Here is a 27239-nt window from a genome sequence, read left to right as displayed (position 1 = left end):
CTGAAACCTACTAACATGAACATATATAAAATAATACGCAGATTATGTATCCTTTTTTAGCTTGCGCTGAAATTAAGATATGTAAAAATTATAATAACTGATTGTATTTCAGATTTTTTACTCCCAACGGACAGTATAGCTATTCATATAAATAGCATAAATGTTTGAAAAGTTCAGATATGACCTGTACTTACATTCAGGCAAGAAATCGTCAATCTAGAAGGACAGAAAATGAATTGAACCGCATGTTGGTGCATGTTTGATACTCAAGTTAAAAAGAAATTTTAATTTAATCTTTTTCATGGCGTCAAGGACATGCCTGATCTTTACAACAAATATACACTCGATAGATCTCTATTCTTTTTTTAGAGATGTACATAATTTGAATTCTAATAAAGATGAAATAAAGAGTTCTCTTGAGTGTCGCTTTGTTGCAAAACATAATCTTAAGGCAAGAAAAAAAAGGCGATATAATAAAATATATCATTAAAATTAGGTAAGGCAGCAAAATATTATTATTTAAATAGTGAGGCGGAACGGGTTTACTTTGCTCTAAGTCACGGTATTCCATACTACTTTTGTGGAAAGACGACATTTCAGGAACTTTTTGAAGTTTTTGTTGTTTTTGACGTTTTCAATATTTATTGCTTAAAAATCAACTTGTGAAATAGGCCTGTGTGAACTACACATTTCTGTGTTTCATGATTATTGTAAAATATTAAATCGTAACATTAAGTCTTAACAGTCGTCTTCCAATTCTAGTTTATATGAGTCCTGTTTTAGACAATATTTTTGTCCTTTTTATGATGATTTTTTGCGTTTAGGTTATTAGAGAATTTATTCGTAAAAAATGCAGGTATTTATAACCTAAGATTAACACTTCTTATTAAAGCCAGGGGGGGAGGGTAAGAAGTAAGTGTATTTAGGTTTTTTAGGACATGATAGTTTTCTGACAATTTCTCAAGTGGCAACGTTCCAAAAGACCGAAGTCCTGAACGAAACTAATTTTATAAAAAAAATTTGCATTAAGGAAAAAACCATTTGAAAGCATTTATAGTCCCTTTAAAAACTGTTTAAATGAACATTTTACATTTACATTCTTCAATCGAATTCAAATACAATTTTTTTCAGTTTTTGTTGGACATCCGAGGTTTCAGCTGATACACACTGGGCAACCAACAGGTACATTACAGGGTGTCTCAAAAATAAGTGGATCAAAAAATGACAATTTATTCGTAATTTTTTCACTAAGACATTTTTTACACAACTAAATTAGGATTAAAAAGACATGAGAAATTTGTTCCAAAATAAAATCATAATTTTCGTTTCTAATAGTATTTAATAGATTAAATTTTTATTATCAAGGAAACGAAATCTTTTAAAAAGTGTTAAAAATCTGACTAGACAGTATTTGAGCTGAGAATAGCTTTGTAGAAAATTATTTTTAGGATTCATTTGAGATTTTTTTTTAATTATTCAAGAATTACGACAAAAAAGGAAACAAATGTTTTGAAACATATTTATCAATTGAAACAAATTTGTCCATAAATCTATGTTATAAAATCAAGTATTTCTTTTCCATTATTATATTGAATTTTTTTATTCTTTACGAAATTGTTCGCAGATTTCTTCAAAGTCTTTTCAATAAATATTCTAGGAAATCTACATATAGAAAATGTTACAAAAACCAATAACTGAATAAGATTACTTAATTTCGATGAAAAGCGTAAATTTTTATGTTCTCAATCTGTTCCTAAACAATTAATTAATTTACTGCAGAATGTTTTAAAAAAATTTTCGTGGTCCTCATTGAAAAATAAAAAAAAAATTCTCAAAATCATCCTTCTAAAATGAACAATCTGTGAGGATTTTAAAGGGACTGTAAAGGAATGAAAGACAGATAGGAACATCATATAAAACTTTCATGGGTCACGATCAAGAGCTAAAGTGATTAGCTTTCAGCCTATACCCCCTTTCATTTTTCCTTTACAGTCCCTTTAAGGATTGAATTTACGCTCTTGCTGAACAAATATGCACCGTAAAAACGTCTTGACTGGTCTCAAATAAATTCTAAAAAATGTCTTACAATACTGCATTCTCATGTCTAGCCAGACACTCCCTTTAGGAAAACTTTGCAGTACCTTTGTAATTTAGTCTTATATTGTTTTGTATTTAAATACAAATACGTTAGCGTCATAAAATGGTTATGCAGGAGGTGGGGGTGGTGGGGGTGAGGGAGTCTTCAATATGCAGGTAGTGGGAGGTGGGAGTGGGGGGAGGGTGTCTTCAATATGCAGGAGTTGGGGGGGGGGGGGGGGTGTCTTCAATGTGTGATCACATTTTTTACAGAAGGAGTTTAATCAGTTCGTAAAAATAGACGTTACATTTCTTTTTCGAAGTGTATATTTTTTTTCAGCCCAAAGAGCTTGAAAGGTGGCCATGATGAGAAGGGTGAGATCGATGAGAAGAAAGAGGAGAAGGGTGAGAATGATGAGACCTTGGATGAAAAATGTTCAATGTCGGACAGGAACTCTAAAAGTTTGAATATTCTAACAAGTACACGAATATATGATGAAGATGCTCCGGAAGATTTTGACGATTCTAACAATCCAGATTTCAGGTAAAATTGAAATATATGAATACTTATAGCTTGAGAACCCAGTGTACTCAATAGTTACTGCCACCATTTACCCGCGCTTGGTCATTTTTGATTTAGGAAATTCATTTAAATTTTTTAGTTTGGCAGACATCTGATTTGATTTAAAATTACGATTTCAAGTTGACCCATTTATCTTAGAATCTTAAAACCAAGTTGAGAACATTCCCGTTGTTCTCCCGAGTTCTCCAAATAAAATTTGAGGCAAATCAGTCAAGGGGTTTATGAGTTATGATCGAACATACAAACAGACAAACAGATATTACAAATTATATATAAATGATAACACTGGATACAATAGATGTAAAAATGTTTGGAAAATTTCGCAGACTAAACATTTTTATCGTTCATAACTAATCATTATGCTAATTTATCGTTCATAACTTATCATTATGCTAATTTATCGATAATAACTAATCATTATGCTAATTTATCGTTCATAACTAATCATTATGCTAATTTATCGTGCATAACTAATCAATTATGCTTATTTATTTAAGAATTCTTCTTCCTTTAATCTCTTATGCTTAAAGGGTACCGTTGTCAATCAAACAGGACACTTTAAAAATTAAGAGTCACTTAAAAAAACGTTTGCAGTTATGTTAGGTGTTCCAGTGTTAAAACTGTTCCATTTACAATTTTATTTTAGGTGTTCCCGGGTACAAACTGTTGCATTTTTATCCTGTTTTTAGGTGTTCCCGGGTTCAAACCGTTCCATTTCTAATTTTATTACAGGTATTCCCGAGTTCAAACTGTTGCATTTTTATCCTTATTTTAGGTGTTCCCGGGTTCAAACCGTTCCATTTCTAATTTTATTTCAGGTATTCCCGAGTTCAAACTGTTGCATTTTTATTCTTATTTTAGGTGTTCATGGGTTCAAACCGTTCCATTCATTTCTATCCTTATTTTAGATGTTCCCGGGTCCAAACCGTTCCATTTATAATTTTATTTCAGGTGTTCCCGGGCACAAACTGTTGCATTTTAACATTTTTCTGAAAATTAATTTTGTCTACTGCAGTAAAATTGACACTTGTGGACGGACTTCTAGCTGTAGTGAAAACGCGTAATGTTTAAGGGACTGTAGACATGATTGATTGTGACAGTGGCCAAGATGGTAATGCCCGATTCACGACCGTACTTTATAAACCTGAATCCGATCAATATTGTGGAAAATGTTGTCGTTTTCTTAGGTTTAAACGTGTTTAATTCTGACGTTTACTAAATGCTTTCAGAATCTATGCCAGAAGTTCACAGGAAAAAAGTTTCTGAAAAAACCTGGAAATAAAAACTTTGTTTAAAAGTCCCAATTTTCTGAAGTCCTCGGACAAATTTCACTGGAAATAAAGTCCTGAGGTTTAGATTCCTGGAACTTATTTTCCTAAAATAATATGGGGGCTGGCTAATAAAGTCTCAGGAAATAAGATCATAGACAAAAAGTGATAAGTGTTGGAAAAAAGTGGTTAAGTCTTAGACGTTATCATAAAAAGGACTTTTCTTCAATGCATCTGCATTTTGAATATACCCAAGGGTGTTTTCCCATGGTTGTAAACATCCTTTGTTCCCTGTAGTTTTCACTTTTTATAAAATTATACTGGAACCAGAAAAAAGTCTTAGAAATGAAGTCTCAAAATGGTAGTACTTACTTCCGAAGTAAAAATGCTTAATTTCAATTTTGTAGCGAAACTACATTAAGAAATAATCTGTGTTCAAAATTGTAAGTTCATTGATCCTTAATTCATTCTTGGTCAGAAAAGTTTTTCAGGATTCCGTTGTGAATTGGTATTGCCATTTTTGCATGGACTGTCCCATTGCGATAACAGCACCTTTAATTATTGTTTATTTAACAAGTGCAAAAGGTGATTTATTACAATGGTTTTAATGAGAGAGATGATGGATAAAAAATCTTCAATAAGTATTTTAAATTTCAAATGTAATAGACTTTTTCAAAAAATAAATCGTTGTTTTTTGAGCAAAACAGTATAGCTGAAAAATATCAATAAAAGAGATAAACCATTTGGTTGAATACGTTCTTCAGATAAAAGTTTCCAGAGGGTTTTCAATATTTGATCAATGGATTAGTTTAACAATTCTTCAGATAAAAGTTTCCAGAGGGGTTTTAATATTTGATCAAGGGATTAGTTTAACAATTCTTCAGATAAAGGTTTCCAGGGGTTTATAATATTTGATCATGGGATTAGTTTAACAATTCTTCAGATAAAGGTTTCCAGAGGGTTTATAATATTTGATCAAGGGATTAGTTTAATAATTCTTAGATAAAGGTTTCCAGAGGGGTTTTAATATTTGATCAAGATTAGTTTAAAATTCTTCAGATAAAGGTTTCCAGAGGGTTTATAATATTTGATCAAGGGATTAGTTTAACAATGCTTCAGATAAAGGTTTCCAGAGGGTTTATAATATTTGATCAAGATTAGTTTAACAATTCTTCAGATAAAGGTTTCCAGAGGGTTTATCCCTTTCATTCTCGTTGAAGGGTTAAAGTCTCGTCGACACCTTTTTTATGATTTCCAGATGTCCTGTTCACAGTACACTATAACCGTTTATCTGAGCAATAATGATAACTATATCGTCGTTTTTTTATTAAAAAAATGTAGTCCAACTTGTCTCTCATGCTACACATGTCAGAAAGTTACTTTATAACGAACCGCAATTTAGAATTATCAATTTTCAATTAAAACGAACAAGGATGTCTTAATCTCCGATGTTCTGGTCTTTAACCAGCTCTGGTAACTCTTGTGTTGGATAATTATTATACTGATCATTTGATCTCAATATCCACTGTGGACACTTTTGATTTGAGGATTAAATAGAACAATTAATCTCTTAATTTCAGTTATTCTCTCAGGGTAGAATTAGATTGCAGATATCGAAGAAAGATTAGATTAATCTGCAGATTAACAACAGGTCGAAATCAAGTCCGAAGAGTCACCAGCTTTGTAATAATATTTCAAGTTTTTAAATACAACTTTTTAAAATTTAATTTGTTTCTAGTCGACCCATTTTTTCTCTCCTCCATCCTGCAACCTTTCAGGTTCTAATCCCGGCCCACCGGCACTTAGGAGGTTGGTAATCATCAGTTTTTTAAGGGATTAGTTCCTAAATTTTAGTCAAGGTTACAAGGAATCTATGCGATATAATTAATCTAAGCTTTTTTTACAATGTTGGGACAATTTTCATACAATCAGATTTTTTCCTAAAACTAAAATATTATTTTGAATTATGATATCTAGGGTTCCAGGATTATTAAAAACTAAAATATTATTTTAAATTATGATATCTAGGGTTCCAGGATTATTAAAAACTAAAATATTATTTTAAATTATGATATCTAGGGTTCCCGGATTATTAAAAAATGCAATATAATTTTGAATTGAGATATCTAGAGTTCAAAGATTATAAAAGAATTGAATATTATTTTGAATTGTGATATCTAGGGTTCCAGGATTATGGAAAACTAAAATATTATTTTAAATTATGATATCTAGGGTTCCCGGATTATTAAAAAATGAAGTATAATTTTGAATTTAGATATCTAGAGTTCAAAGATTATAAAAGAATTGAATATTATTTTGAATTGTGATATCTAGGGTTCCAGGATTATGGAAAACTAAAATAATATTTTGAATTATGATATCTAGGGTTCCAGGATTATTAAAAAATGAAAAATTATTTTGAATTGTGATATCTAGGGTTCCATGATTATGAAAAACTATAATTTTAAATTGAGATATCTAGGGTTCCAGGATTATGAAAAAATTTAATGATATCTAGGGTTCCAGGATTATGAAAAACTAAAATATTATTTTGAATTGGGATATCTAGGGCTAAAAGATTATTAAAAAATGAAAAATTATTTTGAAGGCTAAAAGAAGGTTAAAAGATTATGAACAAGTTGAATATTATTTGAATCATGGATATCTAGGGTTCCATGAAAACGTAAAATTATTTGGAATAATTATGATATCTAGGGTTCCGAGTGTATCTGACTCGGATCTAACGATGCCAGAAATGTCGCAACGTTCTTCAGTTCTCTCACAACATCAGGTTTCTTCTTTAAATACTCGCCATATCTGTTGATGTTTTGTACATATACTTAATATACTTTTTATATGTTTTCACCTTTTGTTTAGGTGTCAACACTGTTTCTATCATTTACGCCCCGGCTCCGCCTCTACCCATGGCATCTATTATTCTCTATTTCAAGGCATTTAAACAAATTTAATAGTTCATACTGTCAAGAGGTGTGGGAGTGGAGGAGGGGGGGGGGGTAGCTGGCAACTTCAATTAAAGAGCAAAGTGTTTGCTCACTAAGTTTATCGGATCTTATCTTAGGATTCAGAGGCTTAGCCGGTATTCATCATTTTGATGGCAAATGCTGTCATTGGCGGGTTCTCTGATTTTAAGACTTTAAGCCCGAAATCTGAAAAGTTTTGTACTTGATATCGAGTTGATCTGCTGAATTCCTAGGCTATCACAAACATCCAGAATAAAATTTTCCAATTTAGTACAAACAAGAAATGGTCGGATTATTGACTTTTCTTTAAAATAATTTTTTTAACTAATGTTCTTCCCAAAAAAAATTGTTGTCAAATATTTTTGTTCAGTAAACATTTTTTTCTTCATTATTATATGATTCAATCATTCAAATTTCTCGTTGATCATTATTCTGCATAATTCTTATTTAATTTTCTCCCTTCCCTCTAAAAGATAACTTTTTCTCTTAAATAATGAATTTTTTTTAATAATTTCTTAATTTTGTTCTGACCGCTGAATCAGCAAATATTAGCTCTACACTCGCATTTTGCTATGGTACCGTATTCTAAAAGAGAAAGTATGATGCACAAGATAAAATATTTTTTTTAAAAATTTTTAATATTTGTTTGTTGATGTGCAGAAACGGATGCAGTTTGGCGAATCTGTATTCGAAACTTGAAAACTATGATTCTACCCTTCTCCTACTCATTCTAGATACAAAGTAGGTATATATTTAGTAGGTATACAAAGTAGGTATATATTTAGTAGGTATACAAAGTAGTTATATAATTAGTAGGTATACAAAGTAGGCACATAATAAGTAGGTATACAAAGTAGGTATATAATATGTGGGTATAAAAAGTAGGTATAGATTAAGTAGGCTTATATTAAGTAGGTATATAATTAGTAGGTATACAAAGTAGGTATACAAAGTAGGTATACAATTAGTAGGTATACAATTAGTAGGTATACAAAGTAGGTATGCAAAGTAGGTATACAATTAGTAGGTATACAAAGTAAGTATATAATAAGTATGTATACAAACTAGGTATATAACTAGTAGGTATACAAAGTAGGTTTATAATTAGTAGGTATACAAAGTAGGTACACAAAGTAGGTATAAAATTAGTAGGTATACAAAGTAAGTATATAATAAGAAGGTATACAAAGTAGGTATATAATTAGTAGGTATACAAAGTAAGTATATAATAAGAAGGTATACAAAGTAGTTAAATAATTAGTAGGTATACAAAGTAAGTATATAATAAGTAGGTATACAAAGTAGTTATATAATTAGTAGGTATACAAAGTAGGTATAGTATACAAAGTAGGTATATATTCAGTAGGTATACAAAGTAGGTATATAATTAGTAGGTATACAAAGTAGTTATATAATTAGTAGGTATACAAAGTAGGTATATAATTAGTAGGTATACAAAGTAGGTATAAAAACATAAATAGTGTCCTAAGAATTGGAGGGAATGGTTCCTAAGTCTTTAAATTTCCAGATTAGAGAACATTACATTTGTCCATGTAATTGTAATTGTAGAGTAACCGATTTATTGAGCCCCAATCTAGACTTGAAAGTTTCTAATTCAAGTGCCACTGACAATCCAACAGCATGCCGGATTCACAATGGTACCCTTTGAACCGTTAAACACTGAGTACAGAAACGTTAAATTCGTAAATATCCTCTTATGAAATTTAAGCAAGTTGTAAGTAAAAAGGCGCTTTTTTAATGTTTTGATTTTTTTCAATATTTTTCTTTACAAAATGTAGTAATTAAAATTCACTTATGTATAATTTTTTGCTTTTACAAAAGTATATAATATTTTCGATGGTATAGTTTCACCCTTTTATTTTATGATTATTATTTAGAAGAACAGCTTTCGGGGCCTTACTCTCCCCTCCTAATATCAAGCTACAGGTTAAATCTAATATAAAGCTACAGGTCTAATCTAATATTAAGATACAGGTCAAATCTAATATCAAGATACAGGTCAAATCTAATATCAAGATACAGGTCAAATCTAATATCAAGATACAGGTCAAATCTAATATCAAGATACAGGTCAAATCTAATATCAAGCTACAGGTCAAATCTAATATCAAGCTACAGGTCAAATCTAATATCAAGATACAGGTTAAATCTAATATCAAGCTACAGGTTAAATCTAATATCAAGCTACAGGTCAAATCTAATATCAAGCTACAGGTCAAATCTAATATCAAGCTACAGGTTAAATCTAATATCAAGCTATAGGTCAAATCTAATATCAAGATACAGGTCAAACTAAAAGAAAACATTTCTAACAATTAATTTTTCAGGGTAAAAAATATTCCGGAACTCCAGAGACGTTTCTTTTCACATTCTCTCCTAAACTAAGGTTTGTAAATTGGATACAAATTAGGGATTGTCGTCTTCTTGTATCTATTTATCATGAAGTGTCGCTAGGATTGGATAATTTGTAACTGATTTTAAAAATTTGCCAAGAACAATTCTAAGGAAGAATTAAAACAATTACAAATCACAAAATTACAAATAGAACGAATTAGTATACATCTAGCTTTCAGAGGAGCAACAACCGCCGAGTTTTCAATTTGAAATTTTATTCCCCAATAGTAATAAGTGTTTTCAGCTGAAGGTGTTTATTTTCTAGAAAATTCGCAGCATCTGGTGAAAACAATTACTTTATCCAATGTATGCCGGATGGTCTATCAATTGGTTAGTTCATTAGCTTAAATATAAACGGATTATCTTTTCATCTTCTTCCAATATTGACACATGCTAGTTAGTTTATTAGCTTAAATATAAACGGATTATCTTTTCATCTTCTCCCATTATTGACAAAAATTGGTTAGTTTATTAGCTTAAATATAAGCTAATTAGCTTTTCAGCTTCTCCCATTATTGACAAAATTGGTTATTTTATTAGCTTAAATATAAGCTAATTAGCTTTTCAGCTTCTCCCATTATTGACAAAATTGGTTATTTTATTAGCTTAAATATGAGCTAATTAGCTTTTCAGCTTCTCCCATTATTGACAAAAATTGGTTATTTTTAATTTATTACTTAGTTTTAATATAATGGTTTATATGGCCTGTAAATAACTTTTTTAAGTTTAATGACAGAATTTGAGCAATTTTATCCTTCCCTAGCACCCTAACCATTACTTTTTTCTTTTAATAAACTGACATTTCAAAATTGGGTTATGAAAATTTATTATTCGGTTGCAGGCAATAATATCAAAAAAGAAGACTACATTTGTATTTAAGTTTTTATAGTTTTAACAAGGTTTTTTTCGAATTACAAGTTTACAAGTAATTAAATTTTTAATTGACAGCTTCTCTTCTTTTCCATTTTTTGTTTATCCATGTTGTTTAAAAGCTAAAAGAAAGTCGTCTTGATTGTATTGATATAATCGCCTACCACCATGTACCTCAATATTTTAAATCGAAAACTTTTTCAATCGGGGGGCATGGGCGTAGGACGTATGGAATATTATTCACACTACATAGATTCAGACCCCCCGAGGGGGGGGGCGTAGGACTTATTAAGTATTATACACACTACATAGATTCAGACCCCCCCGAGGAGGGGGGGGGCGTGGGACGTATAGAATATTATACTCCCTACATAGATTCAGACCCCCCGATGGGGATGGGGGCGTAGAACGTATAGAGTATTACACACACATACATAGATTCAGACCCCCCGACGGGGAGGGGACGTGGGACATTGAGAATATATATAGAGAGAAATGTTATAGGAGTGAGGGAGGGAAGGTAATGTTTTGTTTAAAAAGTAGGTTTTAGCTTTTTTGTAATAGACCACCCATGGAATGTATTTTTGACATTTATAATTAGGTTTTTTGTTGTTGTTGTTTAATATAGGTGGCTGGCGAGCTGGAATATGGATTGATAATAATCTAGAAAAGGTAAAAAAAAAAATTCAATTTTTTTTTTCTTCTAAAAATTATTAATTCTAACTTCAGGGAACAACTGATGTGTCCCCTACTTTTGAAAATACTGCCCTGACAGACAATAACTTTGTTATTAAAGAGATGGAGTGCTGGGCTCTCTCAGATATGGAGGTAAACTAAAAAAAATAATTTTTTTTTTATAAAATCAAAAATTTAGGTTTTTTAAAAAAATTAGCTTGATTTTTTGTTTTAATAAGGCAGGAAATGTATTTTATATTTTAACAGTTTTTTAATTTATAATGTGTTGCAGTGGTTGACGGAAATATTAATGCAATAAACGACGACTTTCTATCTTATCTTAGTTCTTTAGCAAGTTTGATTTTAGTGTTAGTTACCCCATAATAGGCATAACAAAATCAATTTCCAAATTAACATCTTAAACCAATAATATTTTCAATTATTTTACAGTCTAAAATACTTAATTGAAAGGAAGCAATTGAAATAGAGAATAGTTTTAGAGATCAAAATTAGTTATTTTTGATTTAAAATTAATAGTATTGAATATGGTGTTGGGTCATTTACTAGAAAGACATTTAAAGGACATTTCAAAGATAGGACATTTCCTAGATAGAACATTTTATAGACAGGACATTTCGTAGATAGAACATTTCATAGACAGGACATTTCCTAGATAAAACATTTTATAGACAGAACATTTCCTAGATATGACATTTAATAGACAGAACATTTCATAGATAGGACGTTTCATAGACAGAGAATAATTTTCTAAGGTAAATGAATTTTTTTCTTCCAAGTTCTCTTATCTAATAAATCATACCCTGTTCTTCCTACAATCTCTGTGATTTTTACTTCACATATTATTCATATTTTTGTTTTAAACTGATAACATATTATATTGTTGATTTTTTATAAATCAAACTAATCATATTTTCTAAATTGTGACACATTTTTTTATATACTTAAAACCTTAAATTGTCACTGAAAAAATTTTATTGTGAAATTACCAATCTCTGAAAATTCTTCGGTGTATGAAAAATCTACTCTGTCTATAGAAAGTCCTTTCTATAGAAAGTCCTGTCTATGAAATGTCATATCTAAGAAATGTCCCATCTATGAATTTCTCTTTCTATAAAATGTCCTGTCCATGAAATGTCCTGTTTATGAAATGTCCTATCTATGAATTGTCCTGTATATGAAATGTCCTATCTATGATTTTGAAATCTACGAAATGTCCGTCTATGAAATGCCTTCCTATGAATTGACCCAACACCTTGAATATGCAAATACCTGAAGAAATCCTGGTGTATTTTTTGGGGAGGAGGGGGCGGTTTTAACCCAAAAAGTTTAATAGGATAATAGCAAAGCCTCATTAGAAAGTCGTCTTTCCTTGTATTGTTATATCTGCCGTTTATTGTATAAACTGTAAATAGATGGAATCTGGATACAATACCGCTGTTCCTATTTATCATCAGTTCTCATCTTCCCTACTAGCATCAAAGGTAAGAGTTAAAGGGACAGTAAGCAAGATTTTAACTGACCTTTCATTGACAGAGTAACATGGCCGATTCACAAGCGTTGTCTGATCAGTTGTGAATTAGCTATCCATGTTTTTTTTTGTTTTTGAGAACTAATTATTTTTGTTTGTTAGATCTCTATACAAAATTGATTTGCACATTTCTTGCTTTAGAATGAAAATAAAAATATCAGAATTTAACACTTTTAAAGTCATATTATTGGATACTAGCTGAAGGGCCCGGCTTTGCCAGTGGAAAAAAATTTGAAAAAAATTATCTACTTTTTTAGCCATAACACCCTTCGGCCACCCATCACAAAAAATTTCAGCCCATTCGGTTCAGCCGTTTGGCCGACTATAGGCAACAAATATATGAATATATGTCTTGTTTTATTTATTGATATTAAAATCTTGCGAACCAAAACTAAAACTTTTTTTTGGAGGGGGGGGCATTTTCCGTTGCCCCCTCTATATTCAATTACAATTCATTTTTATTTAGAAACCGGAAATAGAGGTTGGAGGAGTACGATGTGGAAGGCGGAGTAGAAAGTACCAACCCACCTGGGTTCCAGAGAAAGGCGGAGCAGTTTATGATAATAAACGAATATTCAGTTTAGGTATTAATATATTTAATATACTTCTTTTCTTTATCATGGAATATTCATTTTTTCAAAACTTACTGTTCTTGGAGTTCTGCATTAAGTTTTGCAAATTTTAAAATTGTTTATTAGAAAAATTTTATTCACTCCACAACGCCAAATTTTAACCTCAAGAGAAAACTAACACATAAAATTAAACCAACGATAAACAATAAACGACAATTTAAAACGATAGTTTTTTTGGTTTGTTTTTTTCTAATAATTTTTTTATATGATAACAATTTTGCATAATTCATAAAAAATTTTGAAATTTTGAAACCTTCAGATGCATAGAAGTACAAAAGTTATTGTATAATCACGGAAAGTTTAAATATAACCATGTTTTTATTTGTATTCTCCACAAATGTGATTTTTACATTTCATCCTTCTGTAACAATGAAAGTTTTATCATTTGATTAATCAGATGAAGGTTTAAAGGGTACAATTGTGAATCGGACATGCCATGTCCGATTTGATGTCTGGGTAAATTATTTTCAATGGCTATAATAGCACGGTTTGCGCATTTATGCAGTAGATAAAAACATGAAAATATCAGCTGACTGAGTTACTTGTTTAGGAGAAGATGAAGAAGATGAAGGATTAGAGGATGAATACGAGGTTGATCAAGATACTACACCCACTAGCTCCCGAGGCTGGAGCTCAATGTACTATTAGCGGATTTTCATATTTTCAATTTCGTGGATTTTTACAAACAGTCGTGAATTTTCATGTTACATTTTCAGAATTTAAAGGAATCTTAACAATGACGAATTTGGCCAATATAGCAGAGCTGTATGTTTATGAGTCCAATTAAAATTGTTTCTTTCAGAGGAACTGATTTCTGTACTTCCCTCGCTTACCTGTATATGCTCATAAATTATACAAAAAATAGAAGTATGAAGACCTACATTTTAAAAGGGTTTAAAAAAACATGATTTTATCAGTCTATTTTTTTATTCTTACTCAACTTAACGGATGTCCTAAGTTATCATTTTGTTTAAAAATTGATATCTTTATGAAAGATTAGTTAACTTTTAGATTTTTGATTATTATTATAAACCGTATGACCCTTGCGCTTTGTATTCGCTTTCGAGTTACATAAAATTTTTAATATTGAAAAAAAATAATTGTTGAGATTTTTATGTTAGATAAATTGTATTTTATACAGTTGAAATATATATTATGCATGTGATAAGTGACTTAATAATAGGGTGCTGGAGGTGTTTTAATGACGTCGCCTATGACTGACGCATAGGTGGAAGCACATGACGCAAATCTAGTTTGTAACGTCATTTGTGGGTCGGAGGTAAAACGGATGTGGGTTGCCTTCTTTTCCTCGTCCCATTGGTGATTCAGCCGTTTCAAAGTTTATTGGATACAAACAAGAAACTACAAATACATATTTATCCCTGTAAATGATTTCCCAGCAGTATTGAGGTAAAACTAAAACAATCAATAAAACTTTTCCTATTAAGGGAAATATAAATAGTCGTATACAATTCTTATTAAGTTATACATCTAAAAAAGTTACTTAAAAAAAGTTTTATTTAAGGAGAAAATTTGTCCTAACTTCAGTGTTTATGTAATCTGAAAAACATTTAAAACATGTTTAACTTTGTTCAAAGAGACAATGACTGATGTTGAGAAACTGATGAAAAAAGAGAAAAAAATAGTTGTTCTCAGGAAACCAAGAATTTTCATTTTAGATACTCGATATATCATGTACAATGTATGATTACTAGGCTTTTAGGGCGCTTCGCGTCCATCTTCTATTTCAATTGTAAACATTTTCTCTTTGTAAATGCACTGTGAAATAAAAAAGCAAAAAATTTCGTGGGTTTTATAAAAAAATGTGGATTTTAAAAATTTTAATGAATCAAATTTTGTGAGAGGCAAATTTTGAAAATTCGATCATTCATAAACCTTTCCCAGGGTCGTGCAGAGGTCTAACACAAAATGTGTTCCAGTTTTCGTTTGGTTTTCTTTTCGTTTTGGTTTTCTTTTCTTTAAATTTTTTTTTGTTTCGTTTAAGTTTTGTTTTAGATTTTTCAAATGTAAAAAATCAATTCCGTTTTCTAAAGAAAAATAATACTAAAACTAACTCTCAGATTTTACAGTTAAAACACAAATTACGAAAGCTGTGGTCTCCAGTGGAGTCAAAATCTTACAACAAACTTCCGTGACTTAATTTTTACTCAAAATATAGATTGTTTTTAAAATATTTTTTTCTCCTCAAAAACTAGGTTATTGACTAGAAAAAGCGTGTTTATACACAGGTATGTTTTATTATTAGGCAGTCCGTGCGAATATAAGATACTTTTAGCTTAGCCAGGCAGGCAGTAATTCAATCAGTGTTGCCTTGAAATAAACCAGAACAAGATTACCACCTGGCGACGCCTCTCTAGCTCTTTCTCTAACTACACATATATATATGGTTATGTAAATAATGGTTCCAATCATCCCCACTAGATGTCGACAATGATTCTGTATCAAATCATTTTCTGTAATATTTCAAATTTTTGAAAATACAAACGTAAAAAAAACATTGCTTTAAATTATTAAGGAAAAAATTATGAATTTTTATCGTAAATATAGTCATGGGAAATTTATAAGCGGTGAAACCAACTGTAAGAGTTCCCGATACATGCCATAAAGAAGCTGGAAAGAAAACAAATATTGTCGTCTTCTTTGAATTCTAATTAACCTTTTCCAGGCCACTTTTTCAGAGGCCGTTCTATCCATAAACTACATTGGTCGACAACTGGACGTCTCCTATATTGGTCGTAAAATGTAGAGAGAAATATCTATCTATCAGATAAGAATTTAGCATGAGACATCTAGCGGCCAACATATCGTCCCCCAAAGTACGTGAACTATACAAAGAGAATAGAATATTATATTAGAGGGGAATTTAAAGAATCTCTCGGTATGATTTTTTTCAGTCCCTTTCAGCCTGAAAGGGAGTTCAAAGTGTAAAAATCATGTAAATGTTCACAAATTATATGCAGTAGAGTACAATACAATTTATGTTCCCTAGGCTATCTATTTCAATTTCGAATTTAAAGCTGTTAAATAAACTTTATAATGAATTAGGTAAATAAAAAACATCATTTCATTTATAGCTATAACGGAAAATCATCGTTTATAAAGTGAAAGGCATAGAGTCTAAGTGAAATGATCATTGGTCAATTATGAAACCAGCCTATTTCATAATTTGGTTTTCTTTTAACATTAATTTTAGATTTTCTATAAAATGATGTTCCAGGGCCCAAAAATTTATATAGCACAAATATGTGAAGTACATCTGCAGTAGGGAAACAGTACAACGAATGGTCGTTTTACACTTTTTTCTATGTAGTAAATTCCCCTCTAATATATATTCTATTTTCCACATCTTTAGGAAAATACAAACTTGAAAAATAAATGCATTAAAATTATCTTTAGATTTAACTTTGATTTTTCGTTATGTATTTAGATAATTATGATAATACAAAAGCTCTCTGTTATTAAGTCGAAGTCTCTTAGTTTCCTAAATTCAGTTTTTTTTCGAGCACACTGCACATGTGCTGTAAGACTTCGATAAGAGTTGATGCATTCAATGCAGTACAATTTACAAACCTTTATATTTATTTGATCAATAACGTGGAAGATATTTTTCAGGTTTAAAAATGTTTAATTCTGACAATTCTTTTAATGTTTCCAGCAGTAAAAATAAGCTAGTCACTTTCGAAAAAAACACATTTGAAAAAAATAGCTTTCAAAATTAAAAGCTTGAACAGGTTTTAATCAATATTTCAGGGCTATTAATTTACCTTAATTAAAATTAAAAATAAGTTTCTTTAGGATTATCAAAAAACTTATAACGGTCTATATATTCATATATCTGGGATTCACTGTATACTAAAGATGATTTTTTTTGGTTTAGTAAAAGTGATTTGCAGTTTCTCAAGGAATATGAGTTAATGATTTTTTTTAATAAATGAATTATATACAGGAAGGGTTGGTAATCGTTTTTGTAAACGATCGTTATACGATTGTTAAACGATCGTTTTTTGTTTCGTTTTCGGAAAAAACGATCGTTTTTAAAAACGACCCACTCGTTTTGAACTTTTAGAAAACGAATAGCGATCGTTTTTGAAAACGATCATTTTTATTAAAACGATTTGCGACCGTTTTTTATACGATTGTTTTTGAAAAAAAATTTTATTGACAATTATGTTAACGATCGTTAACGAAGGGTCGTCGTTAACGATCGTTAACGAGGGTCGTCGTTAACGATCGTTAACGAAAGGTCGTCGTTAACGATCGTTAACGATCGTTAACGAAACGACGAACTTTATCAAAACGGTCGTTTTTGGAAAAAAATGTCATGCAACTTTATTGAATGTCGTCTTACATAAAGTTTAACAGTTGTGGGGAGTTAAAACTCCTTGATATTTTCTTGAAAACTACTCAATGATAAGTACTATTGTTTAATTCTCATGGGGCTTTAAAGCAAACTTTTGTTTGAAAATTTAATCATGCTTAATTTTACTTCATGATGGGGGGAGGGGAGGTGTCTCTTTTGAAAACGGATACTTTTTAGATTAATCTTTATTTTAAACTCGCAATGGCAACATACCATAACAGATATGCGCATAAACTTATGACATTTTTTCACAGGGTGGAATTAGAAAGTGAATTATTTGAGAAATCTTAGTTTTGATCCATATGAATTACATTAAAATCATGTGTGGGTTTAAATTCAATTTCTTTTTAAACAACCATCCTCTTAAATCGTGTATAGTTTGTCATAAATTTGATTTAATTACTCCAAAAAAGTGATAGATTTGATTTGTCAAAAAGCTTTTTATTTTTCAAAAAATCTTTATCTTATAAGTGTTTTTGTTTTCCTGCGTTTTTTACACTTATCCTTTGGAGAAAAAATTAAGATGTTTCTAACCTTTGTGTTCTAAAGAGGGGGGGGGGAGGGGGGTATTTGTGCATAACCCCTGAAAAATCAATCAATACATAATCAGGATAAAACCGACTATTCCGAAGAAGACATCAGGAACTTTATAAAACAATAAAGTTATAAAATAATAAAGTAATAAAAGTACAAATCAACAAATAATACAAAATAGAATGTTTTTATTTACTTTGATATTATCTTGATAAACCAACTATAAGAACTATGTTAATTACATTACTTTTTTATCTCGATTTAAAAAAATAAATTTTTATCAATATCTTAGTTTTCTTTTATTATATTTTGCTTTTGTTTTATCATGATTACTATTTACGAGATTTATGAGTTCGGTCGCGTAATTTTTTTTATCTTTTATACTTTTTTCTTTGGCGGATGAGTTATAAATTAATAAGTATAATAAGACAACTTTTTGAATTTGCAGATTTATAAATTATTATAGATTATTAGCCAAAAAGGGGTTGAATCTAAATTGAAAAATGTATTTGTAAGTTTTATTATTATTGTTTTATTAATGTATTGATGACTAGGGAGTGGCACACTGAATTTATTAAAGAATGTCCAAATGGTAAATTATCAAGGTAAATATTGTATATGTCACTCTGTAATTTTAAGTGACATTTCAACAGTTCCCTTTTAACATTTCTCTAAATAATGATAGTTTTTTTGTTGCGTAAAACATAAAATATGTGACAATTTCTTCGACAACTTGTTTTGTTTCTGTTTTTCAGAGAATTGAAAGCAAACATGGGTATCTCATTAATTCTTGAAAATATAAAACTTTTATTGGAATATTGTTGTGAATCGGACATTCCACTTAACAAATGGAGGTTCCTTTGGAATTACGCATACTGTCCCTTTACAAATTTTACCAAAAGTAAAATAGCGAACATATTTTTTTAAATGGAAAACAGTTTCTTTTTTAATTTTTGGTTTATCTCAATACACATTTGTCTTTTTCAATTTTCAGATAAAAAGAAGAGAAATACTTTCAAACTCTTGTACAAAGTGTACCGTTGTACTTTCAAACTCTTGTACAAAGTGTACCGTTGTTAATTATTTTTCGATATTGATCCTTCAACATTTGTTCGGAATGTTCTTAATTTTCTTATTATTTTTCCAATCCTGTTGAATTCAAAAATATTTCGTGGTTTTACGAATTAAAATACTCTTATTATTCTTTTCCCATCAAAAATATAAATTTAAGTTTTCATATTTAATATTTTGAATGCACCCCTTAGGAAGAAGGTAAACAATAATACTTAACTTTTAACAAAAAACAATCGAACCAAATTTTTTTGACATTTTTTTTTCTTCATTTTTGTAAACATCTATTTACAACTCTTTAATATCTTAATCAATACAAATCAGAACCCAAGTTCATATACCACAAACTCAAATTATTTAATCCCTGCATCTTTGCAACAAGATGGTTTAAACCTATGATATTTCAAGCTAAGACTATTTGATTTTACAGAATTCATAGTTTGAAATATCAAAGGTCTACGATATTGGATTGCTAAGATATAGGAGGAAACCGTTAGAGTTTGTGGCAAAAAACATTTCCCTTCGTTTTTAACCTTCCCTCAAAAAATTGAGCCAATTCGGTCTAGCCGTTTGGCCAGCTACAGCTAATATATAAATATATATTATTATATAGATACTAGGTGAAGTATCCGGTTTTGCCCGTGAAAAATAAAAAATATAAAAAGTTTAAAGATAAAAAAGTGTCCATCCATTTTTTAGCCTATGTTACACATAGGGTACCCATGGGTTTCCTCAAAAAAGTTCAGCCAATTTGGTTCAGCCACTAATATAACGATAAACATATATATATACATTTATAAGCGAAGAGCTTTATTATACAGATAGATAAGTAAATAATTATAATTATATATATACATATAATATAATTATATGTTTCTAAAATATATGTAAATAAAAAAACTATTCACACAATTCTTTATTAAATATGTGTATTTACAAATCTATGTCAAATAACTATTTTTAAGTGGTGATATAATTGATTAAATGCATTAAACCAGATATAATTATTTGGAACCTTTTCCCTCCAAACCTTTAAACGGTCTGTAGTTGTAATCTCCAGTACATGACCCTTCATTACAGGAGGAGCTTACCCGATTTACAACTAATAAACTATAGTTAGAAGCTGCGTGGTTTATCCGACTTTAAAAGTGTTTAATTCTGAAAATTCCCTCATTGTTTTCTAGAGTAGAATTTCGAAAGTCACTTTTGTAGAGAAACCACAATTGAAATTAATTAGTTTTTAAAATTACAAACATGGGAATCCAAATCATAGTTGATCAGATGAAGGTTTGAAGGGTAATGTTGTGAATCGGATATGCTACTTTATAAATGAAGAGTCACGTGAAATTACGTTGACAGTCCCTTTAATGTAAAACCAAAAATATGATCTCTAATCTCTTTATTATTAATTACGTTGACAGTCCCTTTAATGTAAAACCAAAAATATGATCTCTAATCTCTTTATGTTGACAGTCCCTTTAATGTAAAACCAAAAATATGATCTCTAATCTCTTTATCATTAATTACGTTGACAGTCCCTTTAATAAAAAACCAAAAATATGATCTCTAATCTCTTTATCAATAATGAAGATTAATAAAGCTAACTTCTGAATTTAAAACTGATGTTTAGGTGACAGAAATCTACAAGAAACTGGGAATAACAAGGAAAAAGCTGAAAATAAGTTTTTTTTGAAATTTTGATGTCTGGGTGTAAAATATTCTATAGATCGTTAAAATGGACAAAATAATATGGGTGAAATTAATTAACTTTAGTTATTTCTATAGCTATGCATTAAAACAAATAACAAATATTAAGGTTTCTATCTCGCATAATAAATAGATATACATTGGTCGACGTTTACATCAATACATTTAAGACGACTATTCTATTTCAGTTTTGATTTCTAACCAGCATTTTTCCAATTACAAGTTTACATGGAGAATCTATTATTTGACAATTTCTCTTTGTTTCCATATTTATGTGTATCAATGCTATTTGAAAACTTGGCAGAACTCAAAAAAGGAAATCGAAAGTCGTCTTCATTGTTTCCATATATACGACTGTGGTAAAAATTGCTTAAACAAATAAAAGAAAATTTCAAAATCATATGATCAATTTCCTAGTTTTCGCCAATATTCAAAAATTCAGATTTTTGTTTTCAGATCAATAATTGATCATCTAGTGGACCAGATCTTTACAATATTTGATAAGTAAACAATTCTATTGATTTAGAGGATTTCCTTGTTTGATGAAAAAGACGACATTTTGACAGATAATTTCAAAGACGACATTTTTCAGGCAGGGGAAGGGAAGTATGCACTTCAAAGAATTCCTGATTGCAGCTCATATGACGGTAAAACGAATCAGTTTTATAAAAAGTTTTTAATATAATAATTTCAAATCAAAGAAAAGTTTTTTGTTTATTTTTCCAAAGATTAAAATCAAACCCATTCAAACTTTTGTTATTTAAATTTTCGATATCGCCATAAAAGGGAAACTAACGACGCAATTTCAAGAAACCCTCCATTTGAAAAATTACATGCACGATTCCTGCAGTACCTTTTGAACCCTTTTCTAAGCTAAACTGATGGTGATATCCATAGATTAATAACAATACAGATAGAACACTAGATGTCGTCTTTTCAAGATTTAAGGGTTTTTCTTTTACAATTAAACCCTAAGGAAGAGTCCCTAAGGAGTTTCGCGCAGGCAATGATAAATTTCAAGACAGAGAGAGAGAGAGAGAGAATGCGCGTTACTCCTTTGGGCCTCTGCCTCAGGGTTATTGTGAACGAAAAATCCCTAAATCTGGAAAAGACGACATTAAGTTTTCTATCTTTATTGATATTTATCTTTGGTGATATCCTTGCTTTCTAATGACGAATTCTCTTCAGCGCCTTGGGGAATTTTGCAGCATGCAGAGGCAAGAAAGAAAACGAAAAAAAAATTCTTTCTCAAGATGAATAATTTGCCAATAACTTCTGAATTATTACTTAGATAAAGGGTGAAAAGATACTGTTTTGAATGAGGACTGTAATTCTTTATAAAGGGATGCGATTTGATATTGCTTTGGCAGTCCCTTTAAAGTTTTATACTTTGAGGATAACTATTGGGGGAATAAAAAAACGGGATTATCGATGTTTTTTTCGAAAACATTTACAAAATTTTCATCAAAAATGTAATATAACAAGGCTTTTAGGGAGCTTCGCGACCATCTTCTTTTTCAAATTTTAATTTTGGCTTTATCTGTGAGCATCTTCTCTTTGTACATTATAAAACAAAAACAAAACAAAAAGTTTGCAGATTTTTTTGCGCATTTTCAAAATTTTACAAAAATTAAAAACTTTTAAAACTGTGATTATTCATAAACCTTCCCTGGGGTCACGTTCGGTCCCATACAAAATTTGGGCCCGATCGGTTCAGCCGTTTTGACGTTTATTGGATACAAACAAACAAACCGACAAGCTAAGTTTATATATAGATGTAATATAATGTAATAAATATAATGTAATAAAATGTAATATAATGTAATGTAGTGTAATAAAAAAGTTAAGCAATAATATTATTTTTAATATATTTTAATATTTGTATGCCTAAAATTCGATGCAAACCAAAAATTTTAAACTTCTGTTCAAAACATCGATATTCGATAATCCCGGTTTATTTACACTGTATTAATTGTTAATATATTTGTATGTCAGTCAACTGGTTCTGCAGAAGAAAAGCTAAGGAAAAACATTATTTAAAGATATTAACACTTTACATATTACAATACAATTTTATACATAACAATAAAAATCTTTAGTAGACAATTCAAAACAAAGTGTGAATCAAAATAGAGAATATCTAATACCTACACCATTTGCAATCTTTTCAAATCTTATATAGAAAACTAATACAATCTTTCAAATTTATTTTATTAAATAGCTTTTAAATATCAATTACGATATTTTATTTATTCCTCAATGGTTATGTTTAAATTGAAAATTAAATTCACTTGTTTTCGAAATAGAGTTTTTTATATAAAAAACCAACAAGTTGTAAAAAAATTAATTCAAAAGAAAATGCAATGAATTAAATTTGATCGTAATTTAAAATGTTATGTTTTTTATTTAAATATGATTTTTCCAGGTGGCAATTCAAACTTCTGGACAGGTACATTTCTTTAGAAGATTAAGATCAAGATCAAGATCAAGATCAAGATTTTTTTAAATGATAGTGGTAAGATGCGTACTTGTAAATAAATGTTAGTCAACCATAGCAGTGGGACGGATAGCAAGTCAACTCATCTATATCGTGTAAGGAGATTTAGCCGTTAAAAAATGCCAACCCAGAGAACATGCTTTGAACGCATGTTTAAACGTGTGGAAAACCAAAGCCACTTGGACGGGAAATTCTATTTGAATTCAAGCCAATAGACATGAGACATGGCTTGACATGAGCTAGGAGGAAATAGAATCGGTCTGGGCTAAAACCGAAATAGAGTCAGTATTCACGAAGAGTCTGAATACGGCAGATTACCTTTTCATTCACGGCCAATGAAAGGCGGACAGTCCGTCAGAGAGCTCCGGCTTTCCATGATTCATTAGTATCATTTTTTACTTGTAAATACATTTTTCCTATACTCTGTAGATTTACTCACATCAGTTTTAATGCTTTAGATTTTCTCTTTTTCATAAAACTTTTTATGGTAACAGATAGAAAAATAAAACATATATTTTCTAGTGATGGTTCTGGAGGAATAGAAGTGGACGAAATGATTAAAATGCTGGAAAGTTTAAATTTTGGGGAAAATATTCAATTTGGGTCAATTCTTAATACTTAACTTTTATAAAAATGAAAAGATAAATAAAAAACAAAAATATATTTCTAATTAATAATCTTCAAATTTTTCACTTTTCAGTCTTTTAAAAATATCTTTCTCCAATCAATTTAATTTTTGGTTTAGTTGATGATTTACGAGAATACAGATTCTGAAACAGGTATTGAAATGAAATATCGTTTTAATAACCTATCTATTTAACAATCTTTTAATCTAAAGTCGTAATTTTGAGTAGCATCGTTGTGAATATTAAGAGCGGCATACCCAATTCACAATGGTACCTTGTCAGCTTTAGACTGCATGTAGATATTTTTTAACCTGAAATTAAAATGATTTAATTGTATCTCTTTAGAAGTGAGAAAAAAGGTTTTAAAGGGTATCGTTGTGAATCCGGCCTGCACCACTTTATAAAGATGGTCACTTGAAATTACATTAACAGTCCCTTTAAGGTTTATCCCGTGTTGAATGTGTTGAGAAAGCTCGAGATCTATTTAACTATCTCGACTCGGATGGGAATAATGAACTAACAGAGGTCAAGATATAATTTTACAGGGTTCAAGTAAAGAATATATTTCTTCAATAAATGCCTACTGATAATGGTCAAAATTCGGCATTTTGTAATAAAAAACATACGTTTTCTTATACAATGCCCAATTTTGACTATAACGGAAGATATGCGCAAAAATAACAAACCAAAAACGATGCAAAAACGAACGCGTTGTAACGATTGTTTTTGGTTTGGCTTTTCTTTTTTTAGGTCAAAGATATGGAAAACCTTAACAGAACTCAATCTTGAAATCTTGAAAACTTTACTATTCAAAAAACGAACAAATTATCAACAACACTAAATGCAGTGTATAAATGGTTTCCGCCAAACCATGAGAGACGATTTGATTTTACGGCGTGCATTCGTTCGTATGAAGAACTTTGTTTAGAACTAGACAATATTGGATTTATTTAATGAATTTAGTCGTGATCCACATTTAGAGAAATTCCAGGACTTAGATAATTTTGTGATTATCATTTTATGAAAAAGCAATATGGTGGGCGAAGGAATTTAGAGAATATTCAATCCAAGATCAAAGGTGATTTTCAAACCTCCTTTTTTGTTTCCTGGGACGTATTACAAAATATTATCCGGACGAGTTTGTTGACGTATTACAAAATATTATCCGGACGAGTTTGTTGACGTATTACAAAATATTATCAGGACGAGTTTGTTGACGGGTGTTTAGCTGATGAAACCATACTGGAACGATTGCTCAGGTAAGCATTTTGACTAGTGAGGATCGTCATAAGACGTGAAAATATAAATAAATATATATATACTAGAAATTCAAGGCGCTTCGCGCCCTTCTTTCTAGCCTTAGAGGGCCCTTCGCGCCCATCTTCTAGATTAATTGTGAACAATGTTCTCTTTGTGTACATCGTAAAACAAAACAAAAATAATTCGCGGATTTTCACAAAAAATTTCGTGGATTTTCAAAATGTTAAAAAATTTAATGAAGATCGAATTTTGATTGAGACAAATATTTAAAATTTCAATCATTCATAAACCTTCCCTGGAGTCCCTAGATGTCCCACAAAAAATTTGGGCCCGATCGGTTCAGCCGTTTTGACGTTTATTGGATACAAACAAACAGACATAAAATATTTCACTTTATGGAAGCGAATTTTAAGATAATCTGATCAAAATACCGGTCACGTTTTGCCAAAAAATAATTAATTTTATAAAATGCTCGAAATTTACAAAAACTCGTTTTTTTTCTGGCAAAAACGCAACATTTGGGTGAGAATGATTCTGGCTCTGAGACATACCTTTGAGATGTAAAATTGATCTTAATGTGAAGTTCCTAACCTTAACCTCTTTAAAATTAGTTATTTTTATTTCAGGGGATCAAAAACTTCCGAAGGCATACAATCCATTTTGTTCAATTTAAACACTTTTTTTTCATTTTCTATTTTAAATCAAAATTTTAATGAACAAATGCTGATTGATGTAGATGATGATGATGATGATGATGACAACGAAAACGAGAATTAACCAAATCAATCCATTTAATTATTTTTAAAATCTTTATTTTAAAATATTGTTCTTCTTAGGTCTTAAATAGCGTTGCGAAAAAAATGAATGAAAAATAAACAAGATTTTTGTTTAATTCATCTTAAGGAGAATATCATTAGATTTTATTTAAAAAGAGAGACATGTCGGATTTACAACGGTATTCTTCATTTTGATTGTGGGTTTCTGTAAAAGTGACTGCAGATTTTTATGCAACAGAGACATTAAAGGTAAATGACAAAATTCAGCAAATTAATTTAAGATGAAAATACGACGTTATCTTCCCTTTTTTTTACTCAGATAAAGATTTAAAAAGTGAGGCCCCGGTTTGAATCAACGGGAAATTAACAGGACGTCCACACAGCCTCTAACAGGCTTGTATTATCCCCATTAACCGGACGTTGTCCTCAGTATAAAGGGTTGGTTGCCTTATGCTAAATTTCTGTCGAATCTGAGAACACGCGTCTAACTAGACTCAACTTTAGACTATATAGATTTTGGGTAAAGATATAATTCAAAGTGGCAACCAGAGGGGCTGGATCTTAGCTACCTGTCATTGTATTTTAGCCTCAGTGAACACTTAGGACAGTTTACTGATAAAGGATATTAAGAGATTATGGCTTATTCATACAGTACAAACATCAGAGAAATCACAGTTAAAATAATCAAAGAGAAAATTATCTCGTGCCTTTGTAATCAAATAGAGCTTTAAGGGTACCATAGTAAACCGTACATCCTTCTCTATTTAATAGAAAAGTTGAAATTATGTCCTACAGTTTTATTAAGTTTTTTTAAGTGAAAACCTATTTCTGCTTAAATGAAAATAAATATATTCAGAAATCACCCCCGAGCACTGCAGTAATATACAGATTGACCTTTGAAAGTGGAGTACATGGCCTGTACAATTAGTAAAGGATTAGCGAACATCATCATATTCAGCAAGGTTGTAATGCAAGGAAAGTTAATTGCAGTTGCGTATACTCTGCGTACATATTGAAACCAGTTCTCTCTGGGCGGAATTTGTAAACAAGAATAGATGCATCAGAGTTCGTTTAGTATCCGAGGAGGTTAAAAGCATTAAATTTTGATAATTTTGATAATTCACATAATAGTTTCCTATGACCAGAATATTTTATTGATTTTTTATGTGAAAGATGGATCCCATGTCAGGCTTCGACATCCGTCTTGTGTTTACATTACTGCCCAGAGACAGTACACTGCAGTACAAACGATGCGCACGCCTCTGAAATAACTTTCCTTGCATAGCAACCTTGATATTCAGGCTTTATTCTAATACTATAGGTTGGGAACCCACCTTT

General features: G+C 30.3%; 3 protein-coding genes across 3 annotated transcripts; all 3 read left to right on the top strand.

Moving 5' to 3' along the window:
- Positions 1-91: 91 nt before the first annotated feature.
- Positions 92-3394, top strand: LOC111713783 (uncharacterized). The gene is made up of 5 exons (XM_023488721.1): positions 92-200; positions 825-856; positions 1132-1182; positions 2417-2620; positions 3306-3394. Exons 1-5 carry the CDS (start codon positions 180-182, stop codon positions 3346-3348), a joined length of 351 nt encoding a protein of 116 aa, XP_023344489.1. The 5' UTR covers positions 92-179; the 3' UTR covers positions 3349-3394.
- A 2236-nt stretch (positions 3395-5630) lies between these two features.
- Positions 5631-13904, top strand: LOC111713787 (TLD domain-containing protein 2). Its single transcript, XM_023488726.1, has 12 exons — positions 5631-5736; positions 6643-6718; positions 6805-6878; positions 7569-7649; positions 8807-8855; positions 9257-9315; positions 9589-9653; positions 10822-10865; positions 10923-11021; positions 12302-12370; positions 12884-13001; positions 13600-13904. Exons 2-12 carry the CDS (start codon positions 6674-6676, stop codon positions 13695-13697), a joined length of 801 nt encoding a protein of 266 aa, XP_023344494.1. The 5' UTR covers positions 5631-5736; positions 6643-6673; the 3' UTR covers positions 13698-13904.
- A 9783-nt stretch (positions 13905-23687) lies between these two features.
- LOC111713781 (neuronal calcium sensor 2-like) lies at positions 23688-25902 on the top strand. Its single transcript, XM_023488720.1, has 6 exons — positions 23688-23807; positions 23985-24018; positions 24308-24390; positions 25069-25124; positions 25752-25771; positions 25862-25902. The coding sequence occupies exons 1-6, from the start codon at positions 23724-23726 to the stop codon at positions 25900-25902; spliced, it is 318 nt and encodes a 105-aa protein (XP_023344488.1). The 5' UTR covers positions 23688-23723.
- The last annotated feature ends 1337 nt before the right edge of the window (positions 25903-27239 follow it).

This window comes from Eurytemora carolleeae, unplaced genomic scaffold (genome assembly GCF_000591075.1).
Source record: "Eurytemora carolleeae unplaced genomic scaffold, Eaff_2.0 scaffold1375, whole genome shotgun sequence".
In the NCBI taxonomy this organism is placed as follows: Eukaryota; Metazoa; Arthropoda; class Copepoda; order Calanoida; family Temoridae; genus Eurytemora; species Eurytemora carolleeae.
This window is presented reverse-complemented; position numbering and strand designations above follow the sequence as displayed.